Source organism: Vanessa tameamea, chromosome 25 (genome assembly GCF_037043105.1).
Source record: "Vanessa tameamea isolate UH-Manoa-2023 chromosome 25, ilVanTame1 primary haplotype, whole genome shotgun sequence".
NCBI classification, from domain to species: domain Eukaryota; kingdom Metazoa; phylum Arthropoda; class Insecta; order Lepidoptera; family Nymphalidae; genus Vanessa; species Vanessa tameamea.
This window is the reverse complement of record NC_087333.1, coordinates 3,299,885-3,326,962: the sequence shown is the minus strand read 5'-3', so window position 1 is coordinate 3,326,962 and position 27,078 is coordinate 3,299,885. Positions and strand designations below refer to the sequence as shown.

General features: G+C 32.4%; 1 protein-coding gene across 1 annotated transcript in view; it reads right to left on the bottom strand.

The window, feature by feature from the left end:
- The window catches only part of LOC113403521 (uncharacterized), a 102,445-nt gene that overhangs the window by 25,895 nt on the left and 49,472 nt on the right, over positions 1-27,078 (bottom strand). The window contains exons 2-5 of the mRNA XM_026644105.2: positions 23,667-24,543; positions 17,449-17,635; positions 13,897-13,996; positions 12,315-12,423 (exon numbers count right to left, since the gene is read on the bottom strand). Coding sequence (XP_026499890.1) covers positions 12,315-12,423; positions 13,897-13,996; positions 17,449-17,635; positions 23,667-24,492 — 1,222 coding nt within the window. The 5' untranslated portion in view covers positions 24,493-24,543. The remainder of the gene's footprint in view (positions 1-12,314; positions 12,424-13,896; positions 13,997-17,448; positions 17,636-23,666; positions 24,544-27,078) is intronic.

The following is a 27,078-nucleotide window of genomic DNA, read 5'->3' as shown; positions in this document are numbered from 1 at the left end:
GGTATGTATCCGCCTACTCGTATTGGAATATCCATCAGTATTATAAATATTAGTCTATTATAATATGTAATTACGGAATTTAAATTTATTTTTTCATTTTTTTTTATTAGATTTATAAACTAAAAATAATTGTTCAAAAGAAATAAATCTAATGAGACATTCATTTAATCTGTTAAATTTATAGGTCAATTATTTAAATGGGATTTTAAGCAACTGCTATCCAATCTCATAGAATCGAAATATTTCTAACAGTTTTGGTACTGCTGAAAAAACTATTCCGATATTCACTAAATATAAGTTTTCGTTACAAATTAAAATAATAACTCGTTTGAACTATTCATTCTCATCATTTTTTAAATAATGAAATATTCGAAAAAAATCATCAGAAACACTTTAATGAACAAAATAAGGGCATTATTCTGTAGACTAACTACTTCATTCGAGATGAAAGCTCCGTGCTCCGAAGCGATTTTCTAATAGTGGTAGGCGTGACCAAGCACATTTGAAGTCACGTTCAGAAGCCATAGTCTAATAATAGAGAACAATGCTGCGCGCTTCTATTTACAAAAGACATTTTATAATACGAGGGACGGTATTCATAAATGTATTGGACGATTGTTTTTAGTGATATTTTTGGTAAAAACTTTATGCTTCATAAAAACTTTAATGTTTTTAAGCAAATGTATTAATTACTGAAACAAAATCAAAATATACTTTATTCAAGTATCTTTTACAAGTACAATTGAATCGTCATTTTATAGAACTGTATCAAACAAAAAGCTACCAACGAGTTCGGAATTTACTAAGAAGAATCGAACATCTTTTCCAAGTATAAACATACAAATTTTTGTCAGTTGAATACAATTATATATCCCAAAAGTCAACGAGTATTATCTCCACAGGTTTTCATATCATCTATAAAATTTATATAATGAATAATTTGCCCAGAGGATCGGAATTGCGATTCAACGGGGAAATGCTGCTAGCATTCTTGCCACCATTCCAAGCGGTCAAGATGTATACAGTAACTATTTTTAATTCATATTTGTAAATATTTAAGCACTTAATGCTATCAATTCTCATGTTAATAAATTTACTTAATACATTTAATTGCCTTAATTATGAATGTTATTTAATAAACGATTTGAATTTATAAATCAACAAAGTTAAAATTATATCTATAAAAATTCTTTGTTCTTTTTTTCATCACTAATAATCAGTAATTTGTATAAGTATGTAAATATTTATATACAAATTAAATACAAGACATAACGGCATATTGGCAACGGATTATTTAATTGCCAGAATTATCGGCAAATGGATACTATCTAAAGGGGTGTTAAATTTATTAAATCAAATATAAAAATATATATTTAACATCTGGAAATGGAAACTGTAAATATAACACGGCCCGGTTAAGGAGTTTTTACTTTTGAGAAGAAGGTTTACTTTGCCTTATAGTTTTACTTTGCAAGAACTTTTACACATTGGAAGACTTTGAGATGTACGCGTTAGCCTAGTGCCTAGTCTTTAAAATGCTGCTCTATTGGTTTTCCCAAGATTAAAATTGCTATGCGTAAAATTAGTTTGGACTTTTTTATTCCATTATCAAAAATAAAATCTTATACAGAACACATGTTCTTCAATACCGTATATGAGTTCGTTGACGAATTAAGATTTTTTTTAAATACATATGTATTAGTTACGTAATTCTATAATTCATTACATTCTACACAATTATGATAATTTAAAGCAATAATTTTCTCATAATTAATTATTTTATTATAATATAAATTCTCCTATCCAGGATACCACAATAATATACAGGATATAACAACCAGGTTGCGACAAGCTTTTATCCGAGAATAATAAATTATTTATCGTCCTCTAACAAACGATAAAGGCAATACTTTAAAGAACATTCTAGACGCTGCAATAATGATTTTAATAACGAATGCGACGTAATCAATGATCTCAAATTCAAATTTCGATTGTATTCTATATATTCGTTCTTAAATTAATGTAATTAATTAATTCGAAACATTTAATTACGGATCTGAAATTATCTTATCAAAGTAAGGGAATTTTCCTCGAGATATTGTTGTTAAGTTTCCATTAACTGTATTAGGACTTTACCTCAGTGTAGACACCGTATCTGTTTATGAAATATCTCTAGAATTACCTCTGTTGTCGTACCGATGTTTAAAATCAGTAAAGTTTAAATATAAATTCAGTTTTATTAAGTTTTTTTTCTAAAAAAGATTTGATTCGAATTTAATTACATAAGTATATTAGTTATTTTGTAAATAGTGGCTATTTATTTAGTATACATGGCTAGCGAGCCGCTTCACCCCTTTTTTAGCAATACTGTTCCTATCCTGAGAGCTGTGGCGTGATGTTGTTACCAGTATATTTTTTTCCTAATAAATGTTATCTATGAATATTTGTTCAAATTTGGATGAGGTAATCGCGTTTAATTTAACAATCTCAATCAGATTTTATAGATCAAGTCAAGTTAGATGAAATCGATTTTGAATCGATGAGCTCCTAAATAAATTATGAATGTATGTAAGTCTAAATATAAATATATGTACGTCATATTTCATTAATACGGACATTGTAAGAGGTCATCTATATATCACCATAAGCGAAACTCTAGTGCCACCGGGTGGCGCTGAGTCTGGATAGCGAGTGGTCGGCCTGCTTTTTTCTTTTTTGTTCAGTTGCTTTGCTCCGTATTGTTGTGTTCCGGTTAGAAGGGTGAGTGAGCCAGAGTAATTACAGACACAAGGGACATTACATCATAGTTCCCAAGGTTGGTGGCGCATAGGTGATGTAAGGAATGGTTAATATTTCTTACAGCGCCTTTGTCTATGGGCGGTGGTGACCACTTACCATCAGGTGGCCCATATGCTCGTCCGCCAACCAATGCGATAAAAAAATAATTAAAAAAAAAAGAAAAAAGAAAGTTGCTTGCTTCTGCACTTCAACGATCGGTCTTTATTTATGTTGTAGTTATTTGTGACTATTTGAAAATACAGTGTTATTATTGAAACATTATTTTATTTGCACGATACTCACGTAGGTACACAATGTCGACCGAAGACGTAGGCTTTCATCCATTTCAGAACTAATATCCTACGTGTATATATGTACTAAAAACAATGAGGCATCAAACAAAGGGACAAGGATAGGTAGAGTAAGAGAGAGAGAGAGAGAGAGAGAGAAATATTAAAATTCCCAATTTATTATTATTATTTTATGATATAGGTTGGACGAGCATATGGGCCACCTATTGGTAAGTGGTCACAATCGCCCATATGTCTATGGCGCTTTAAGAAATATTAACCATTCTTTAGATAGCCAATGCGCCACCAACCTTGGGAACTAAGATGTTATGTCCCTTGTGCCTGTAGCTACACTAACTAACTCACCTTTCAAACCGGAACACAACAATACTGAGTAGAATATCTGATGAGTGGGTGGTACCTTCCAGACGGGCTTGCACAAAGCCCTGCCACCAAGTAATAGTCCACAAATCGGGCCATTTAAATATGGAAGTTAAAAAAAATGTTTGAGTCTTCGTCAATCATATTTATTTCTGCCACTTATGTGTAAATACATTATTATTCAAAATAATTCTACGTGTTTGAATAAAGCCTGCCATAGTATTGATCGATATTATACTGGTGAAAATGTCGATTATCTTTTATAACCGAAAAGGTTTCTACGAAACAGCCAAAATTTAATATCAGAGGTAAAATTGAAGCGTGTCAAATACTACGCAAGCAATCAAATTACTATAATTGTTTTGCGTGATTAAATCATAATAGATTTACAAGTAAAATGTGTTAATTTGTTTATATTTAACAAAAATATTTCGAAAATAGGAATGTCTTCTATCTTTAATCTATAGGAAATATTAACCATTCCTTATATCGCCAATGTGCCTTTAATAATAATGGGAAATAAGATGTTACGCCTGTAGTACACTGGCTCACTCGCCCGTCAAACCATAATAACATAATAAAACTAAGTGCATAAAATTATTGTTTGGCGGACGAATATCTAATCATTTGTGCAAATGTACTGAATGTACTGAACGTATCGGTGCGAGACTACAGCCAATCGACGCGTAACCGTCCATAGATAGTTAATTTAATTGTGATTTTTGATGCTTCCTTTTTTTTATTTAATGCCTAGCGGTCGTATAACAGCCAGTATTTAGTAAAATATATTATGTTGTGAAGGTTTCTATTCTAAAAATGTTACTAAAAAAACTATTTCCTTCTTTTTCACACAGTGGAAACCCACACAATAAAAACAATTGAGTTGTGTGGAATTTCTATCCACTGACACCACTGCGATGGCCGTCTTCACCCAAAAGTGGGTACGACAATAGGTCACTGGACTTCGCGTATATCATTGAGCTAGTGATGTTTTTTATGTCAATTGATTGAATTACTACAGATAAAAAAATTAGTTAATTGTTTTTTTTTTTTTTAATGTGTGTATTCTAAGCTAACGATAATTAGAATAACATACAATTTCGATGAAAAAATATCACTATAATTGTATTAATGTTACGTAATATTTTAATATTATATTATTATTTATAAAGACGCTCGCTCATATTTTTTCTAGCGTTACATATGCTTATTATTACTGGATAAATATAATAGATAAATTGAAAAATAAAAGTGAGAATTCTTTATACTTTTTATAATATATACGTTATTTAAAAATGTTATTTCAACTAGATACCATGGCAAAAACTATTTACGGCATAAAAAAAATAATCGATTAAATTCAATTAAAATGTTACACCAGCAAACGACACGCCTTGGACTACTACGTTTTAAGGCACGCCTTAACTGCTAGAGCGTTAAAAAATAGAAAATCTTTGCTCGCAGTTCTATTTATGAGGAAGTTTGGTGTTTGAGGTACTATTTTTGGAGTAATTTTAAATAAAGAATATAAAAATTTGATGCTATGGCTGGCATCGCCCTAGGACAGAACCGTTGGAAGTGTGCCGTACGTGGGCGTTTGGTCTATGCGAGTAGTCTTATGATATATAGTTATGCATGTATATACATTTATATATGACAAGTAAATGATAACGATAAACTTTTTTTTGTACAGGGTGATACTGAATTTTTACTGAACGGGGTTTTTTTTGTCTGTTGACAGTGTTCGTTTGATAGCTGCGCAGAGGAAGTTACGACGTTTTTACAACTTAGAACATCATGGAGCCGTTCTATTAAAACACGCAATGGTTTCAAAAACACGATGCAACATCATACACTGATCGGCAATCAATGTGAGTTGTACAAGAATTGTTAGGTAATCGTGTGGTCTCAAGATTCGGTAACGTTCTCTGCCTCTGGATGGCCTGATTTCTCTGTTTGCGATTTTTTCTTGTGATTTTTCTAGAGTGTACACAAATCAACCAAGTAATCTGGATGAGTTAATATAGTGAAACCAGGATGACATTTGATGAAACAGTATCATATGCTGGCTATGATCTTGCAGTGGTTAACGAGGGATTCAAAAGAAAATTTGTAGAATAAATTCTTATAGGTGGGTAGCATATATGTCATCTATGAGATAAAAAAAGATAAATTCAATAAATGAACTCCGTGGTCGAGTTGTGTGTACACCGGTTTTCATGGGTACGCCACTCCGAGGTCCCGGGTTCGATTCCCGGTCGAATCGATGTAGAAAAGTTTAAGTTTTCTATATTGTCTTGGGTCTGGGTGTATGTGGTACCGTCGTTACTTCTGATTTTCCATAACACAAGTGCTTTAGCTACTTACATTGAGATCAGAGTAATGTATGTGATGTTGTCCAATATTTATTTATTTATTTATTATTATTATTATTAAATGGCAAATTAAATGGAAATATAAATATTCTTCCTTCGATCTTGGTTTTATTGAATTGTTAAAATTCCTTTTTTTATATGTGCCACACATTTTTTTTATTTATAAAGATATTTATGTCTGAAGACGTCATACGCGAATATTAATTCATTTTTATTTTAATAATGCTAAAGGAAGTAATTTTGTGTAGCAATCTACCACGGATAGAGTTATTATTTTCAACCTACCAAAAACGTAACCTTCAATCCGTGATAAATAAATAGTATTGAATTCATATTGTAATAAAATATCCAGAATCATATGAGCCGAATAAATATGAAAAGAAAATCCTTTTGTCACATAAAGGCAATACATGCTTCATCGTGACTGGCAAATTGTCGCTGAAACGTTATTTTACGGATCCTTCGCGGAGTGGTTCGAATAGCCGAAACTTATTGATATTGGCTGAGAGGAAATTGTTTCCTCAAAATGTTTTATGGGAACGCAATGAGATGGGATTTTATTAACGACTACACGATGTAACTGAAAGGTTATTGAACCCTGTTCTAAAAAAAAAACTTGTATAACGATGTATTAATTTTTAAAGGATCATATAGATGATATACTTCTAGATTTTACTTTTAAGAAATTTATCCCGCATTCGTATTCTCAGTAATTCCTTTCAATTGATACCCATATTATATATTAAAACACGTACTTTCTGTTAACGACTGACGTTTTATTTGAGAGATACAACATATCAATAAAACAGAGGAGGCGCTACTTGTCTTTAATGAAATATTTTGATACATATAATTATAACAAGGCAAGCACTAAAAACTTACTCTCCCATATTATTTTACAGTGATGTCACTTGATTTTTTGACTTATTCTTAGTAAACCCTTTCAGTTGATACCCATATTATAGGAATGATGAAAAAAAATATATCCGCCATCTTGGGTGTTCCGCCAAGCGAGCTGTTCTGCTCTGCAAGTTAAATAAAAGTTTGTAATATAAAAATGGGGTTAGTCTTCGTTGATTGCCATACATAGTAAATAAGAATTCAATTGTTTTCATTCATCAATGTAACCGATTGTCAGAAGGAGTGCCTAATGAGTTTTTCCTGGTAGAAGAGTTTTCGTATTCCTTTAATATGACGATTCAAATTTGCAAGCAAGAGTCCACTTGGATAAAATTTATTTAGATTTTATTACATATGACCGAAACTAGAAAAAAATCTAACTTAATACTGAAACACTTGCAAAGAAAACCTTATCCCTCTTACTTGGAGTCAGTGTCCAGGTTCGAGTAAATCGAATCGACAAGACATATGGATAACCCATATACTAAAAGTGTGACTTAAGCCTACAAATACACCACTGCCAGACGAAGACCGCAACACATACTAAAGGTTTGTTTTTTTATGGCATAGACAGCAAACGAGTAGGAGGGTCATTTGATGGGAAGTGACTACCACCGCCCATGGTTCGACGACAAATTCAGAGTCAATTGCTTATGTGACCATACTGCACGAATGCTAATATATGGAATAACATATGGCAGAATATGTTAATCCATATACAAGCTCAAATTAGATACATGAAAATAAATAAAATACATTAAACCGGATAGCCTGAAGGTGTCCAAAGTGGGCAGAGTCGGTATGTAAAAGGTCAATGCCATTGCTCTTCTACAAAATGTATATTATATATTGGAGTTACCTAGCCACTACTCCATTTTGACTCAACTTTAAGTTAATGATTTAAATTACTGTGTTATTTCTATAATTGTTTATCCACGAAGCTGTATCAATGTAAATTGAACTTTATGTCTGATATTCATAAGGTTCCTTTTTGTGCGAGATACATTAAATCGATACAGGACTTTGTAGAACAGAATATCGGGTGACAGAGCTTACCGTAATCGGGCGCGCGTAAATTATATTTCACTAAAAGCTGGAATGGAATTATTAAGGTGAAGTAAGTTGTGTTTATATTTATATATCGTATTTTTTACTTAATATTAGAATACAGGATATTATATAAATATTTATAAATACACATAAAAGTTAAAGTAAAAACAATACGTTAATAATATTAAATTAAACCAATAAAAATTCAAATAATACCGTCCGTCTGTCCTGTGTTTTCCTGTCTCAACAAGAACTTTTGTTATTTTGCTATGGTTTTCGTTGCCGAAAAAAGTCAGAAGGACATATGAGATGTCATCCGTTTTATACTTTTTGCAGTTAATAATATATATGACTATAATTTATTAAATATGACTACAACTAATTACACAAAGTCAACTAAATATTTGTTATTCTTTAGAATTACTTCATATTATTGTTCAATGTCAATGCGTGAAAAGTCGAAAGTCACGGCTAGTATTTATATGCGAATTGGGCTGCCGCCTGTCATTATGACGTCTTCTGAAGACATGACATCAAACGGGGACATTTGACACTTTATAAATATGTCACAAGCGACCCTCGGTATCCTATTACCTTAACATTAATGTGCTCGAGGCACAAGTAAATCTTTAATAAAAGTAAATTTTATTGAATGTTTAATTAATTATATTGAACTTAATTAGTTTCGCGTGCTATTTATTTTATTTTTTATGTAAAACATCTATTAACGCTTGACGGGGTGTTATCTGTCCTGCCAAGACGTTTTCCGACCCGTAAACCTTGACGTCAAACGTCACGATGTTTTCTTATGCCGGCATGACCCCTCTCTGCCACCGCTCTCATCTCATTATATATATATATAGTATACTATGTATAAACTTCATTGCTACATATATATTTGACAAGAAAAATATATTCATTGCATAAACGACAGTATTTTTTATTTATTTTAGCCCACATTTCTTTTTTGGCTTATGTTAAAACATATTTATGTCTAACAGTAAATACTGATGCAATCTAAGATGGAACGCACTTTTCTAGAAGATGCTCTCATGATGATTCACAATCTTTTTTAAGATAGTTGATTATAATCAGTAAACCCAGAGGCACCTTGAAGTGAAGAAACAAAATGCTTCGTGTGCTTAATTATTATGTCGGTGATGTAGGTTTGTAATCCTTTACGTCCGCTAGTTGTCCTATATTAGAAGAGTAACGTATATTTTTAGTCCGAAACTCCCACACACTCTCCAAACAGTAACCTGCAGAAATTCGACGGTACATTACGATGATTGAATCTGCAATGTATTGTTGATGATCATAATTCTATTATTCCTTGTATGAGTACATACGCTAGTGGATTGGACTCAAGACATTTGTGGTAACCAGATGATCACTTGATTAGATGGTACCTCGTACCATTCATAAAAAATAACAAATGTAAATATGTATCTAAAATAGCACGACTAACAACAATATGACATTACATGGCGAACGTTTTAGAGCACGCTGTATAAGCTAATATTATTATTTTGATATTACCCAAACGTAATACTGTTAGGTTAAATTTACATGAGTCAATTTCATTTGATACTATGTATGTAATGTGATGTATATTGAATACATGGTTAATTATGTATTTTAATCGTTCGTTGTATAATTTTATGTCGAGAGGGAAGCGTCTATAGTCAAATCTGATGAAAATGTACTTCATTTAAGTAGACTGTTATAAGAATTATCGAATCAGAAAGTCAATATAGATTTTCAAAAATAAAAGGTAAAAGGAGAAGGCTGTTTATCAGACATTTTACCGTCTTGGTTGAAACTTAATTTTACATTATAGACGAATATTTCCTATGGGCTTTTTTCGCCATCATAAAAATAGGAGTAAATTATGGTTTTTACTAAACTTGAGCTCCGTCATAAGATGAAAATTGTAATTATATACGTTTTTCCGACAGGTGCGGACAGAATTCAGGCGCAAGGCCGTCGTTTCAATGCCTTACAAAGCATTTCCAACTGCCAACTTCCACACTATAGACTTTTATTGAGGTTTTTTGATTAACCCGAAATCTGGATTTGATCTGCGTGTAATCATAATCTGCCTTTTACGGTATAGTTTTTATAACGAGAGAAATGTTTTTAGTGATTTGTACAGGTGAGATATGTTTATACAGATTGCTTCTCAAAGAGACTTCTGATTCAGTTTTAAATTAAATTTTTTGAAGTCATAATAAAAACTCCCGACGTCACGTTCATTACTTTTTGCGCCAAAGAGCTACAGTGCGACTAATCAGACTAATAAAAAAAAAATGGCGTGAGGGCTTTGTGCAAGTCCATCATAGTAGGTACTACCCACTTATCACATATTAACAGCAGGAATACCAAGTAGACTGCTGGTCCGATTTGAATGGTTCATTGTAACCATTTGCATAAGAGACAACATATTTGCCCCCTATGTTTGGTAGTGCTTTGACGATATAAATGTTTCTTAAATCTCCAATACATATTGGCAGTGGTTAGTGGATCTATATCAAATATAAAATAAGAAGATATGGTTAAGGAACAAAATTAATTTAATGATTTATTTAAAACTCGAAGATCTGTGCAATTCTTAAGAATGGATTCTATGTTCGAAAATGTTCCAACAAATACTGTCTCTAGAAACCTCCTTTATTAAGGAAGAAGACCTTTTCTATGCTCGAAAGCGTTTCACCAAAAGAATGCTTAGTTATGCCCTTGACAGTTACCTACGATCACTTTGAAATTTTCTTTAATGATATCGCCAAAGGTATAAAAATAATTGTAAAAATATTATTTCTGACAAATGTTGGAACATCTTCAAATTGTCTTGGATACTTTAAGCTATTCGCTTTTTTTATTCAATTGACAACTTCTTTAGACGCGTTAAACGAATATCAACATATGAAACCTTATAATGGTTGCTCGATAGATATGAAAACCAGACCAACTTTAATAATTTTAATTCCCAGTTACAAAAAACAATGATTCTATAATTAATCTAAAAATGACAAACACGATGTTAGTTTGTAGTTTTAAGTTTTCACTTCTGGTTCCTATGACTGTCTATGTTATAACAACTGAGTGTCTAAAATTTCACAAGTGAGATACGAGAATGTACATTCGCAACTGACCACAAATTGAATCAACCGCTCCATTGACCATTCAATATGTTAATTCAACATATAGTAAGATCGACGTGAAATTTAACACATGGAAAGACGCCAACATGCCTCAAACCGCGTGCGTGCGTTTATTGCACTGATTTCATTCAGTGCAAAAAACGCAACTTGTGTCAGAGTGTGCGTAGTGAAATATTTGTTTACAATAAACCTCTTTAATAATATAAACACTTTGTTTTTGGAACGAAGTTCTTTTACGCGGCTTACGGTACATTGAACTCGCAGACATCGTCATGTAAGGAAAAAGGTTATGCTCCCTTCAGGTGACCTTTTCCTCTCTTTCTCTTTATCTCTGTCTTTTTCTACTATGTATGGTTTTATATAGATATATATTTATTTTATTTTTTGTAATATTTATATATTATAATATAGCAAATGCAGCTTCGTGGCAATCGGGCGTTGCACGACACACCTCTTTTTTATCTGGTTTTAGCTGTGGAATCTATAATCCAAAACGATTGTGACTTTACAATTAATTTTAATGATAAAAACTCATAAATTAAAAGTGCTTATAAGTGTACTTATGAAATACAGGAAGTAGATCCAGAGATTTCAACAAAATAAATTAATTAATAATAAAATTCTGTATATGTATAGATAGTAATTGTCTTTATAAGTATTCTGTTTACAATTGTAGGCATGTTTCACATTAAAAGCGTAGCAATAGTAAATTACCAGACGTGCGACATGCATTCTAAGACCTATTTATTTGTTTATAATATATATTATTATTAATTTTACGAATGTACGTGTATTCTAGAAGCTGTGATATTATTTAATAAAACATTACTTTATAAGAACATAGACGAAAACAATTAAATAAAAAACTGTCAATATTTAAAGCGTGAAATTTATAAACTCTACATAAATATGATACTTCATATATATTATTATGCTAGGTTCAGACTATTTTCAAATTTACAACGTGATCGTCCAACCATAAATCAACCTTTGATTATATCTTGGTGTTGATCTTCAATTAAAGTAAACACGTCGAAGATGATTCGAACTTTATAATTATATTTGTTTAAGTAATATTAGGCTGACTACGGTTTGCACTTTATGACTTGGGTTGCTAAATTTGATTGGTTAATAATTTCAAGTAGAAGTGCCAGTATAATTAGAGTGACCAGTAGCAGAATCTCTAAATCCAAATTGACCAATTGTATCAAGCCCGAACAACTGCCAATACTCTTTTCAGTCAGAATTATTGACAATAATTATTGGGACTAGTGACGATGGTTGGACAATCATATTTGTCAAATTTGACAGTTCGTTATTAAACATCTTAAATCGGCCTTTGACATTTTAGACGTCTAAAATTATATTCAAAAACTTACCAAGACTCGCGTCGTATGTATTCATGTACTCTGATGTCATGAATTGTGATACGAGGGCCGTTTTTCCGACACCCGCGTCACCGAGCAGGACCACCCGATATTTTGGTATCTATGGAGGCAGGAAACAGCTATTTATATATAATTGTATATATGATGATATAGTTAGCATAGCTTAGTATGACGCTAGGCTACAGTTATGCTACGTGTTTATGTGTCATTCTAGTTCAGAGGTTTATAGTTAAAGAAATATGTTTAACTATTTATTTTAATGAAAAACATAAACAAAAGACCGTCATTATTACTTTATCAATATTATTACAGAAAGCCAAGACATAGACAAGGGTTTTACTATCGAAAAGTTTCAGCACGGAGTCTGGAATTTTGAAGTGTGTGACTAGCGTATCTCGGAAAGATTTGCCCTCCCATCGGATTATGAAAGTGGAGGAGTAGACAGTGCACCTTTGTTTGCATTATAATTATATATTATATATATTTTGTCGTGCATAGTTGGCTGGTCTCCCTTGAGTTTAGCCGCCGTAGCCGACATACTTCAGGCCGACAATAGTTAGAATTTTACATTATGTTAATTTCAGAATTGTATTTTAATATATAATATATTCAATTATCTATTAACATTGATTTACGACTAAGGAATGAATATCAACTAACAATGTAACTCAACTCGCTGACCCACGCTCATTAATTTTAAAAGCGAACAAAACTATATTGTCTCGCTGGAAACCTTTATAAAACTTTATTTCCCCTGTATATATGAAATTATGTTTAACGACTTCCTATCCTACTCGATTAACTTTGTATGTCAGCTTGAATTTTCCGAACGAGTAATATGCTATTGACAATGAAAAGGGATATCATTTAAAAGTATTAGATATTATCTTCTTTTATCTGATTTTGGTTATCAATTAATCGATTTGTATTCTCCGTAATAGTTTCACAAGATTGAAAACTGATCGTTATTTGATCGGTGCAATTTTAAAAACACCCACAGACTAATAATAAGCATAAAAAAATTGACAATATCAGTTACTTTTGGATACGTTCAATTTAAATAGGTTTTTCTTGTGATAACTAATCTATTCGTGTTCCTTTAGCTGTGGAATTAGTTTTCATTTGTATTTGTTTTCTAATATTAGATCAGTCTACAAAATCATACTCAGAATAATTCACTTATACGACCATAAGTTTTTTTCATTCACGAAGGTTCGAAATCCTGTCGCAAAGAAATTTTTTTCTTCAATTAAAAACGCTTTATGAAAATCCTCATTCTACCAGTGCAAAGCCGGAACAGGTAGCTAGTATTTTAATAAACTCATGAAATTTTGGTGTACGAAATATTATAGGTAGGTTAACTCCATTAGACAGAACTTTTAATCGCCTGTATTCGCTAAATAAATTAAAAAAACAAAAACTATTACTGAATATAAGGTAATTAGATAAGATTGGCATGTAAAACTGACACTGTATCATTTTGTTCCCGTTCCTGGTATTTAAAATCTTTCTACAGACTAGATATATCATTATTTATTATGTCACAGAGTTTTTTATTAACTTTGTATGTTACCGGATCAAGGTCATCTTCGTCAGGTGTGTCTAAGCTGGCGGAGTCGACTGGTCGGTAGCCGGAGCAGCACGAACCATCGAACGGTGATCTGTCAGATGCTCTGCGAATAAAATATTTTAATACAGTATATTTAAAATTAGTACTACCTCGAGTGCGAAAATCTTTCGATTTGAAAAATATATACACAAAAGGCCATATAACCCAAAAACATCCACTAGGCTGAGATAAAGATTTGGAACTTGTTCCAACACCACTGCAATCAGGTTTTGTTTATTTTCTGATTAAAATTGGAAATTTTCTAGTAGGCTTGTAAGAATGAGCACTTTTGATACTTAATTTGACAAAATTATGTTACTATAAAGATATTCTACCAAGATATCCGTCTTGGTGGAATCGTCAAGAACCTAGATTATTGTTTCTTTTACCGGTTTTTCTCAGGCTATAATTCTATCAAAAAACAAGCTAAATTTTTACTTCTATATATTTAATAAGATTCTGTCTTTGACTTGGCTTTGTCTATGAGAAATTCGCCAAATTTACGCTTTCCTGCGATGTTAATCTTCACCCAAATCTTCACCTAAATGAATTACGTCACGAAACTACATACATAAATTAGTAGTACGTGTCCGGATTTAAACCTACCTACGTTTAGATCCACTGCTATTCACTGAGACAAAAAATGAGCTCATAATTAATTACTAATCATTGAACTCTTTCAAAGAAGCTGGTGGTCTTGACGACTACTTAAAGTACTAGAAGCTTCTATGGGCAATGCATTATATACGCAAAAATAATGCATTATAATGTTTGATAAGAAATGATATATGACGGCGCGCGCAGAATGCGGTGCCGTCTAATTGATTTATCCCGAATTAAATTGTAAGGTTTCGATTATTGGACGAGGGTGAGTCAAGCTTGCTCTGGTGGAACGTTTGACGGACAGCGACGCTAGATGGTTGATATTACGAAGGCAACGAATAAAAACCGGTAATGACGGTGTATGTCACGCGAACGGATCACCGACGTCTATAATAGTTGGAATCCCAGTTAATTATTCGATTTAACTATTAAAAATTATTGTACGTACGCGTGTAAAACATGAGCCGAGATGGCCCAGTGGTTAGAACGCGTGCATCTTAACCGATGATTTCGGGTTCAAACCCAGGCAGGCACCACTGAATTTACATGTGCTTAATTTGTTTATAATTCATCTCGTGCTCGGCGGTGAAGGAAAACATCGTGAGGAAACCTGCATGTATCTAATTTCAACGAAATTCTGCCACATGTGTATTCCACCAACCCGCATTGGAGCAGCGTGGTGGAATATGCTCCATACCTTCTCCTCAACGGGAGAGGAGGCCTTAGCCCAGCAGTGGGACATTTACAGGCTGATTATGTTATGTTTATGTGTAAAACATTACAACATTATAATTTAACGAAACCAACTTTTATTTCCGGAATTAATTACAACATTCCCGCGCACTCGTGATGAGTGAAATAAATCATATATTGAGTAACAAAGATGATAACGGCGCTCCTGTCAATAGCCGAGTGCCTTCAAATATTAAAGAATTCATTTTTTGCCTCTTTATCTACTAAAAATATATGTTCCAGTACCAAATGGGTACTAAATGATTCAGTAATTACAATTGCACAAGTCAGATCCCTTATGCGAAAATTATAAATGGCCGATCATCTTGATAAAAAGATTGAGCATTTTAGTTATTATTTTTTTGGTTTCTGTATAAGTACCGTATATTTAAAAGAAGATACTAAATAGTACGAAAATGGTACTAAGTGCTGGCATTATTTTAAAGTTGATCTGCCGCTTTGTACAGTCATTCTAATGCATGCAGGTTATCTACCGAACTAATGATCTGTTTAAAAAAAAACACTGGTAGAAAAGTACATTATACCTGAGTGCTTTATTAATAAATTGCACCTAAGCGAAGCCGAATTGGGTCGCTAGTATTTAATAAAAATTAAAGTTACGATGACAATCTGCGTGTGAAAAAAAAACATAGTAAGTCTTCAAGCTCTAATAAAGATATCGTGGTAAAGATACCAGGACATCATCAATTACAAAGAACTATTACGTATATTTGTAAAGAGAACAGCAACCAAATAGGTCGGCTGTGGTCACGCAACTTTGTAATCAAGTACGAAAATCAGATTAACGGTTCGAGCGTATTAAAGAAAATACGCAAGAAGTTTTTTAGATAGTCTTTTGTTAGACTTGTTTCCAGAGTGTTTTGACGGATTGAAGTGATTTTGTTAAAGACTAGCTGTGCCCGCGCCTTCGTGCGCGTTGTTTGAATTTAAGTTATTTGGATATTGTAGCGTGGTTTTATTTTTATTCTATATATAATTCTAAAATAAAAGTAACCTAAGTTACTCATCATTACATCCGCTATCTGCCAGTGAAAGTCGCGTCGAAATCGGTACAGCCGTTCCAGAAATAAGCCGGAACAAACAGACAGATAGACAAAAATTGTAAAAAATGTTATTTTGGTATATGTACCGTGTATACATACATATGCATTTAGTAAAATGGGTTTGATATTTTAATATTATAAACAGACACTCCAATATTATTATATGTATAGATAATTCTGTTTGAGTTAAATTTTATTATATCTGATCGTTTTATAAAATCTAATCAAAACACAACGGGCGGAGCTCTTACTTTTTACGCTAAATGATTTCTTTTACTTTTTATAGTATGTATGTTGACAAGCAAATGGATCACCTGTTGGTAAGTGGTCACCATCACCTATAGACACTGTAAGATATTAACAATTACTTACATAGTCAATCTTGGGAACTAAGATGTTATATCCCTTGAGCCTGTATTTACACGGGCTCACTTACCCTTCAAATCGGAACACAACAATCCTAACTATTACTGTTTAGTGATGGAATATCTCCTATACCACCACCAGTAGTAGTATTAATGGTACCACCAAGTATGAAAATAAAATTAATAGTATGCTTAATTTGTGTTCATAATTTATCTCTAGCTGGACGGTGAAGGAAATATCGTGAGAAAACTTGTAAGTGTCGGATTAAAATGTGCAACGTGTGTGTGACCGCAGCAGTGTGGTTGAATGAACTCTCAACTCGCCATCTCTGGAGTAGATTTACAATCCAATAAAATTAGTAATATGTTTTTTTAACAGTGCTACAAATGGATATTGCAACTATTTGTTGCCTGTCTTATTTCTGAATTTTTGGTCGGTTAGGTTTTGACATAAAAAGTATGCCTTAGTGTAAAAGCCTATGCTCTTCCTTGGAGATCAAGCTTGCTTCATAAATTTCATCAAATTCGGTTCAGTAATTTGTCCGTGAATCAGCAACAGACAGACCGAATTACTTGCAAAAGTAATTCGGTCTGGCTGTTGATTTACAACATTAATATAGATGTTTGTGTTAGGATTGAATGCTTCAATAGCTAAAGGAGTTAGTAAGCGGCCTCTATAGCATTGCTCATTGGCCTTATAAATTTAAAAATAGAAACAAAATTAAAAAAAATACATATATATATATATATACCTGCTATTGGTAGAATTAACGGATGTGTTAGAACGACTGCGACGGTTGCAAATTGAATCACCACAGTTCACCACACCGCCTTTTGTTGTTATGGAGAATGTCCGAAGCCTGTACAGGTCGTCCGATAGTCTAGGGTTATATGGCTTCTCAGGCAGCGAACAGACTCTCGGTCTGGAGTGCTCGACGACTGTAAAAAAATATTCCAATAAAAAACATTCATTATAAATTAATTATGAATTACACAGATCCAGAACATTTTCACGACAACAATGAGGTATATAATAAGTACAATATTAAGAATAATAATTGAAATATTTATTTTATTATTTTTATTTATGTGTTTTATTGTAAAACTAATTAGTGTATTTTTCCCTTATTAAACAATCTTTCATCTCATACGAATTGCATTATTTTTCTGAGGACACATTATTTATAAAATTATAATTGGACACAGAAAAGTATCAAAAATTTTATATTTAAGTTATATAATATTATTTTATTCATATTAGCAATAATTAGTATTTTGAACATATATTTTCATTCTAATAGTTATCATGTTGTACTAGCTGTGTGTCTTAATAAAAAGTTTCCGCGTCATAATAATAAATTTATAAAATTAAAAAAAAAAGACATTTCAGACTTAAACATATCTATTCTCTACCTTATTATATATATATTATATATATCTGTCAGTATATAAAAGTGATAAAGAATACGTACGAATGAGTAGGAATTCATGGAGTAGGTTTTTATAACGGTTTTATATAGTACTAGTTGTCGCCTGCATCGTTCGTGTTTTACGGGTTGGTTGTCAGATGTTAGAAATAAAATAGTAACATATATAGCTTATTCCAATGAAAGTAGGAAAAAAGATAAACAAACCAAATTTACGTATTTCATGCGATTTGCTAATAAATCAGCTATATTGTGTTCTACTAAGAGTTTATGATTAATATATATTTATTTATAATACAACACTATAACACTTAACTACTTATTTCCACTTTAATTTTACTTCCAAAATTCCGATAAAAGTTTCTTCGACGTTCAAAACGCCATTTTTCCGCAAATCCATAGTGAATATCATAGATTAATCGAGCTCTCTACCAATGATATCGCGTCAATTTGCTGTCAAATTTTGTTTATTTGGCTTTTTTCCTTTCATGGATGGAATAATGTGTATATATATATGTCCTTTCTTGCAGATTCACTGCTCCATACCAAATTTCATTAAATCCGGTTCAGTACTTTGGTCGTAAAAGAACAACAGACAGAGTTACTTTTACATTTCTAATATTAGTATAGACGAGGTGCTCGTGCCGACTTCACGCGGGTAGCATGAGGATATTTATAAATTTTATTATTGAAGAACAAATATAAAAATAAAAAATATTAGCTTTCATTTTCCGGTAAAGAAAGATGAAATTCTTGGCTTTTCTCTGCTATAAAATGCACGTATTTCACATTCAGACCTTACCTTCGCTCTGTTTATTGAAGAAAACCGCATTAAAACCATTTGCGTAGTTTAGATTATCTAAGCGAATTTATTTTGCATTGTAGTACAGATTAACTTGTCATGTAAACTTATACAAATCAAAATTTAAAAACATGGCCGCGTAGCAAGAATCCTGCGTTTCTTCGAATAATTGTAAACCCTATACGAAAAATATTTTGTAGAGTAGTATTTTTTTATTTCGATTTGTAAATTATATAATTATGTCATGTTTAGGTGTTTTGCGTTAATCCGTTATTTAAATGACAATATTGAAATATATTTTGCTAAATTAACAGGTAATTAGAAAAGGGTATTTTTTTAGTTTAGTGTCGGTTTTTGGGTACTTTTTAAAATAACAATAATAAAAAATTTTTTTTTTTTTTAACCTTAGTATAGCAGAAGTGACAAGATCCTACTGGAGGCAAGATATGGCGCAATAGACAACTGTCGTTTAAAATCTTGCATATTAAATCTCTTGTTTTATAATCAAATTAGCTTACCAATGCTTCAAACCGAAACAAAGCAAAATAAATTGCTGTTTAGCGGTAGCATAAATGTAGAGTAAATACTACCTAATATAAGTAAACTATTCAACAGTGCTTAAAAGAATATACTCGCATAAAATACCTATACCTACGTTGATTTTGATGAAATATATAAAGGAAGTGACCGAACGGGCGTATTATCATACGACTTGCAAAATCCTTGATGAATTTTCATGTGGTATAAATTTTATTAACGTTTAGATTTTCAACGAGCTTTAAATAAATATTTTCATCTGAATATATGAATACTAGAGAGATACCGACGTTTTATCATTAAGTCAGATAAGCCGCTTTAAGACCGAAATAAGCCGAACATTTAGATACTTCAAAACTTAACAAAGAATTGTTTGTAAATCACTCCCGTAGGAAAAGAGGATCGCTGTAGATATTATATAAATATTTATTTATGAAATTTTGCTTGCTATAGATATATTGAAAGTAAAGGAGACACTACGAATAAACTATTCTGCAATAAAAATGTGACAGGATACATAAACTTAGTTCAATGTCAATTTTCTTTTGTTTTAATGGTAGGGCGGGCTAGCGGGTCGCCTGATCGTAAACGGTCACCAGCCAGGTAGCCAGCACAACTAACCTTACGAACTAAGCTGTTACGCTCCTTTTGCCTGTAGTTCAATCCTCATCATTCAAACTGGACTCAAGAACATTAAGTATGGCGGTAGAATATATGATGAGTGGTTGGTACCAATCCAGGCTGCGCAAAGCCCTACCCTAAGTAAATATAGTTCAATGGAGACTAAAAAAATAAGTGATGTTTATCTGGCTGTGAAATCGAAATTACGGGTACAGTTCACGTGTTCCAGCCACTTTGTCATTTCGGCACCTTCATTTAGTGTGATTAAAACAAACGCCTGGAGGTTGCAATGCCGTATATATATTTTCCAAATTTAAATATCAGAACGTTCTATTTTTTTTTATTACTCACCAGCAACCTTCACGCGAGTGTATTAACTGCGCAAAGTTTCAACTCGATAGGATGAACGATGCACGAGCGCTTAAAATACGGACAAAGCTCTATAATACCCAATTAATTACAAATAATAATGTTCTTTTTTAATATAGGCGTGTTTAATATTTCCGCAGTTTATTATTAATTACTTTAAATTTAACTCATGTTGTATGCAATATTGTATAATAACAGATACCGATGGATATTTAAGTTTAATTTGTGTAACAGAGGCCGACATTTATACTAATATTATAATAAACGCGAAAGTAACTATTTTAACTGTTCACGCTTAAACCGCTGAACCGATATAGATGAAATTTGGTGTGGAGATAGTTTGAGTACGGGGATTGATATAGGCACCTTTTTTAATTCACCCCTCAAGGGGGTGAAATTGGGGGTGACGATGACGGTTAATGTGTTACAGGTAAAATTTTATCAATTTCGCGCGGGTAAAGCCGCGGTTAGAGTTAGTTTACGTATAAATTATTTTGATTATTTACATATGTCTCGATAGACTGTCGCGTTGAAAAAATAGTGCCAACAGTGAGCCATTAAGTACACGCACACTAGTAAATTGATATAGGTACGTTCGGCGACCGTAGTTCAAGCGTAACTGTCACCCACGCCAAGATAAAAAAGTTGGCTCGTTTGTTTTCAGTTCTGTTGAACTGCGATGTGAGTCTTCATATATAAATAATCTAAGATAAGTTCATATCAATTCTAAAGATCTTTTCAAACGCAAGATTTTTTTCGAATTTACTGCAAAATAATACCGGCCGCTTAGAAGCATTATGAAAGACCTGACGAGTACAGATAGAACTATCTCCAACTAGTAAAACACTTATATGGTTTCGTGAACACGATTTACAATGGACTCAATGGGTAGAAACTTAATGCTCCAGTTCCTTTACTAAGGTGGATAAAACCAGTAATGCAATATAAAAAAGCGTCTGATAGCGCAGTATCGCGCTATATATTTACGGAATAAATAGTATTGCATATTACATAAAAACAGTGAAAACCATGGAGTTAGCTAGCTGCGTGGTATTTATGGTGTATGATGTTTGATTAAGATTAAAATTGTTCGTTAATTGTTAATTAAATAAAAAAAATTAAAACGAAATAAAAAAGGAATCCAAAATATATTTTAGTCCTGTAATATCAATTACTTTCAAATTACTAAATTTAAAGATTTTTTTTAATTTGTTTTCTTGACGTGTTTTTTTTTTGTTAGTTGTAAACCAATGACAATTTTAGTGACAAAGTTGTCATTGTAGAAAATCTTGTTTTGTGTCAACTCCTTGTCAACACCTTATGAAGTAATAACGTCTACGAAAAATAGAACATCACAATTATCTTTTATTAATTACTAGTGGCCGCCCGCGGCTTCGCTCGTGTTTTACAGTTTGGTTGTCAAATGTTAAGCATAAATCGTTCCTTGCTTCATACCAAATTTCATCAAATTCGGTTCAGTGGCTAAGTCGTGAAAGAGCAACAGACAAACAGACAGACAGAGTTACTTTCGTACTTATAATATTATAGTATAGATTAGGATAGATTATTATGTTACGATATCGAAGCCATATATCGCTTCTTCCTTCTGATATCCTTTAAATGCGTATTTTTTTTTATAATACACGTAGATGAATGGGCAAATTGGCCACTTGATGGTTAGTGGTCACCACTGCCTATAGATATTGGCACTATAAAACGGCACCAACCTTGGATGGTAAATGCTAAGTCTTATGCGTATAGTTCCATTGGCTCAATCACCTTTCAAACCGGAGCACAAAGAATTTACTACTAAGAATTACTTCTTGGCGGTAGAATATCGGATGAGTGGATGGGACCTACCGGTCACCTACCTATCATTCGGCTTTGCATCGAGGCCTTTCTCAAAGTAAGTAAACTTTATATTATTATTCTTATAAAGGATAAAATGATAGATTTCTATTGGTGGTGAATTCAAATGGAGCTAGTTAAGCTTTTCCAATGAGACAAATCGTTCCCTTACATATTTTTTCTACATAATTCATAATTAAAGAACAAAATTATTTTATTTATAAACTGTTTTAATTTATTTTGTACATGAAATATAATTTGAAAATATAATCAAAAAAATAAAATTATAATGTGGAAATTAAAACGAAAATGTAAATGTTTTTATTGATCAAATAATATTCTTTCGCTATGATCGAATAGGGCATTGCCCTCTCCGAAAAGCCCTTAACGACAAAATTATTGGATGGAATTCTAAGGTAAATATTTGTCCCCGATACAGTGACGAGTTTTCATTGTGAAGCGCTATACTAATACGAATCTATACATGGTTGTATTTTGGCTGGTGAATGTGACGAAATCTAAATAAATTTCTGGTTACTATTTTTTTTTTAATACAAATTTTACATAGTGTAAGATAAAGTTTATTTCATCTTTGACGTAAAAACTAGTTATTTTCTATTGTTATTATTACATAGTATAAAACAAAGTCCCTTACCGCTGTCTGCGCCAGTGTATGCTTTGATCTTTAAAATTACATAATGGATTTTGTTGCGGTTTTTTTAGTTTTAATAGATATATTGATTCAAGAGGAAGGTTTATATGTATAATACATGCACAATATAGTAGTGAAACACTGATAATTTTAGATGTTTCTAAAGTGATGTAAAAAAACTCATTTTTTTGCGTTTACATTGCAAACGCTGTCCCTACTAGATAGACCAAAATAATGTACTACAGTATGGTACACCTTAAAAAGATCTTCAAAAAAGTCCGGAATGATATATGTCTTAGGGATAACCCACGATAACTATTTTTTATCCTTTAATTTTTACGAGAAACAATAGCTTATTTTCGAAGCGAGTTTCAGCAATACAGCATCAATCCTTATCCAATTAAGTACCTTAAATACATTGTGCATTTAATATGGATCAATATCGCCCTTTACAGCATGTCATTTAAACGAATATTTTCGAAGATATTACAGATTTAAAACACAGGGACATAGCGGTTTGCATTGTCTAATGACTGAAAAACTGTGAACGTTGTAAGACATTCTGTAGTATATTTGGTATCAGCATTAAACCGGTGCGAAGCCGGGGCGGGTCGCTAGTATCTGTATAAATATGAATCTGTGTGTTAGTAATTTAACTTAAATAATGCTTAAATTAAATGTAAGATCACTTTTATTTCTTTTAAATGTTCTCACCTGGCAACTCCAAAAAGTTTGAGGTCCGCCTTTGACGACCACGCATAGTATTTTGGAAATTAAGTGGCCCAATATCTTCTACTGAATCACAATTGGACACCGTTGACTCTCGTGAACCTCGTCTACTCGCCAGATAAGCCAGTCCACCTTTCATCGACCCTCGACGCATCGGAGAACATGGTCTACTTATACTCGTAGAACGAGTTTGGGGTGTATCGTCAGTTAAATCTGTCAGATCAGATGTGGACTTTCTAATCCGAGAAGATGTTTCTGTGGCTTCATCATCAGCGTCGTTGATGACCGCAGATGGTGTGCCAAGCATTGCATCAATAGAATCATCCGTTTGGCTTGAGATTATACTCGGCGATGTCACCAGCCGAGGTGAGCTCACTGTGGAGGTAGAGCTATATAGTTTCCTCGTTCGATTAGGTGATACGTAACCAGGATTGGTATGAATATGCACTGGTGGAGGCTTCGGTGATCTAGACTTCTCACGGCGGCTGTGTTTCAGAGATGTGGTGTAATGAAGGCCGTGATGGGATCGCTCGAAGTTGCATGGACTCGTGCGTTCAGGTAGTGGTTCAGCAACTTGCGGGAAGTGGAAGTGCCTTGGACTTACCGGACTCCTGTGCCCGTGAGCGATCGGACTCTTTGGGGGAACATGTTTATCATAGCTACAGCCAGATTGAGGAGTATAGTACCCAGACGACGATGTGCTGGAAGTAATGGATGGACTCTTTTGAGGAAAAATGAAATGTCGGGGACTTTTTGGAGTGAGAGGCTTCGGAGAGAGTGGGGGATATCCACTAGGGCTGTTCACTGCCATTATTAGATTTTCACCTTTAACGCCACGGCGTAAGATTCATTTCCTCGAGATCTGAAAAGAAAAGAAATATCTCATAAGCACATAACGTCACAAAATTTAATAAATTTATTTGTTTGCATTACAGAATTAAGGTAAAAATCAAAATATTCTATTTTTAAGTAGGTTCATAAAATCATTTTTGAATCGTCATATTATAGTGCTGATTTAAATGTAAACCACAACTACTACCCCCGGTTCGGAAAGATGATTCTTCCGAGAATAATCTGCTAGATATTCAGTAGTTACTCTTCTGCACCATTTCGATTCCATTTTCCACGCTTTTCATTAATATAATCTTGTATTGAGTAATATACCTTATATGACTATGTCTTACTAGTTAATTAAACGGATTTTCTCTTTAATGGAATACACATTAAAAATGAGACTTTCATTTTAGCTAAGATATTAAACTTGAGTGTTTTAAATTAAAATATCTATAGTCTACACCAATATTTACCGTATATGCAAAAAAAGGACCAAAACCAAGTGACAATAAGTATATAGATGGTCCAAGTCAATGAGAACTCAAAATTACGGTCTGAAACCCCGGCATGCAACTTTGTTTTTACAAATTTCAAGCTCGATCTGCAAATCTCAAGCTAGATCTCGTGTTAGTACACTATTGTATGTATATATGTAAAATAGGAAGTACGCAAGACTTAGACTTCTAGCTCTTTTCTTTGCACTGAAATGCAATGCAGTTGCATAACTATCATCTGAAACTATAGGATTTAAATGTTGATCTCTTTTGTCTATTAAAAAACATTACTTCCTTTATAAATAAGGAATTGTTTGAAAAAATAAAATAGATATTTATTCCGTTGCAAATTTTAAAGAAAGAAAAATAATAAATATAAGTTATTAACCAAATATAACATTATAAATTGATCGAAGTTTTTTTATAAAACATCAAAGTAACTAATAGCTTTACGAGGTATTTACCGACAACATTCGGCGCCAAGTTATTTTTTTTTAATGTTTAAATTTCGTACAAAAATTAGGACGAATTGACCACAGGTGACACACTAATTTAAATTGTAAAAAAAGAGATACATATTAGCTTTACACTTTGGATTTTGTAAACAACATTTCGTCAAAGTAAAAAGTTTTCCTTTTAAAAAATAAAATAAGTAATAGTAGTACAAATAGTAATTAATATTAGAAATTCAATCAACTTATACTGAATGTTGGGTTGAATAATTTTCATAGCTCCGTATCTGATATACGGAGTTAATAATTAAAATCACTCGCAAAAATTGAGAGTAAATTTCGTTAAGTTACGATCCCGACTTGTTTGATAATGAATTAAAAGCAACGTGAATTCTAAACCCGAGTGCGGTACATTATATTATCGAGATAATTCTGTCGTAAGGGCTTTCACACAAATTGACTACGTATTAAAACTTTTATATACGCAAGACCTCTTTAGAAATAAATAAGACTAAAGAGACAGTCTGTGATTTTAAAATAATTAGCTTTTTTTGAAATTACTTTTTTTCGTCTGTCTGTTTTTTCGGGTTGTTCTTCAAAATTGATAAAATCACATTATTAAATTTGGTGTGGTAAAATTAATATAATCCTTTAATGGCTTAAGGTTAATAATATTAGCTACAGGGATTTAGGGGAGCGCAGCCGGGGCAACCAATCTGGGGCCTCCACAAGATTCCGACGAGTTAACAAAAATCAAAATATAGTCAATTTATAAAAATGTTACTAATTACTGTTTTAAAAGTTACCAATATAAGAAAATAAATTAAACAAACATAATTGTTCTACATACATTAAAAACGAATTTTGCTTGTTTAGGAAATTAATAACTTAACTTAAGAGTAAGGCTTGCGCTAAATTTGGGTACAGAAATTGTCAAAGGTCGACTTGCGATTAAAATATTAATTATTAACACATAAATTACTCTATTATGTCTGTAGTGTACACAGATCTATAATAACATATTAATTGGTTTTGGATTTATATTTTATTTTAATATATATTATCTGTGTATGCATCTGTCATCTCGAGGGACAAACATGGCGAAAGCGCGGGAAAATAACATATGTATGTTTAAAATTTGGCGCGCGGTGAAGACGGCTTGTGTGCACAGCGAGCTGATATTTAAATATAATATCTATTTAATCTAATTTTTAAGTCGACTTTACATCTGAACGTTACCATATCTATTAAGATATATCAAAATCAAAATCAAAATATACTTTATTCAAGTAGGCTTTTACAAGCACTTTTGAATCGTCATTTAACAAACTATTTAAAGTAAACCTATCACCGTTTCGGTATGTAGATTCTACCGAGAAGAACCGGCAAGAAACGTTATATACCACGATTATAAATAAATTGTTGTGTGACGTCAACGTAAAAATACGAAGGCAATTTTACAAAAATATCACGCGAACAGATTTAACGATAGGTAAAATAAATTGGTAAAAAAATATATATTTCACGTATAATTTTTATACAAATGATAACTTCAAAAACTGAGAGTCGGACAACTTGCGTAGGTATTACTTAGTTTCCCGTTGTTATATTAAATAT